The 391-nt window shown below is 57.5% G+C and overlaps 1 protein-coding gene across 1 annotated transcript in view; it reads right to left on the reverse strand.

Annotated features, from left to right (window-relative positions):
* Positions 1-6: 6 nt before the first annotated feature.
* HOXC11 (homeobox C11) overlaps positions 7-391 on the reverse strand; it is a 2,191-nt gene continuing 1,806 nt past the window's right edge. The window contains exon 2 of the mRNA XM_006757097.2: positions 7-368. Coding sequence (XP_006757160.1) covers positions 136-368 — 233 coding nt within the window. The 3' untranslated portion in view covers positions 7-135. The remainder of the gene's footprint in view (positions 369-391) is intronic.

The following is a 391-nucleotide window of genomic DNA, read 5'->3' on the forward strand; positions in this document are numbered from 1 at the left end:
CACGGCGGCGGGGCCAGCCCTGGCCACAGTCCAGTTTTCCACCCGCGGAAAGAAGGCGAGTTAGAAAATCAAAAATAAAAATAAAATAAGATCATCTCCCCCTGTCCCTCTCCCCAGAAAGGGCCCGGCCTGCGGTTACAGCAGAGGGTTGCCCGAGAAGTACTGCAGCCGGTCTCTGCTGAGTTTTTTTTCCTTCATCCTCCGGTTCTGAAACCAGATCTTCACTTGCCGGTCGGTCAGGTTCAGCATGCGGGACAGCTGCAGCCGCTTCTCCTTGTTGATGTACACGTTGAAGAAGAACTCGCGCTCCAGCTCCCGGATCTGGAATTTCGAATAAGGGCAGCGCTTCTTGCGGGTGCGGGGGGCGTCTGGAGGGGAGGGGGCGGGTGCG

The sequence above is a fragment of the Myotis davidii genome, unplaced genomic scaffold (assembly GCF_000327345.1).
Source record: "Myotis davidii unplaced genomic scaffold, ASM32734v1 scaffold233, whole genome shotgun sequence".
NCBI lineage: Eukaryota > Metazoa > Chordata > Mammalia > Chiroptera > Vespertilionidae > Myotis > Myotis davidii.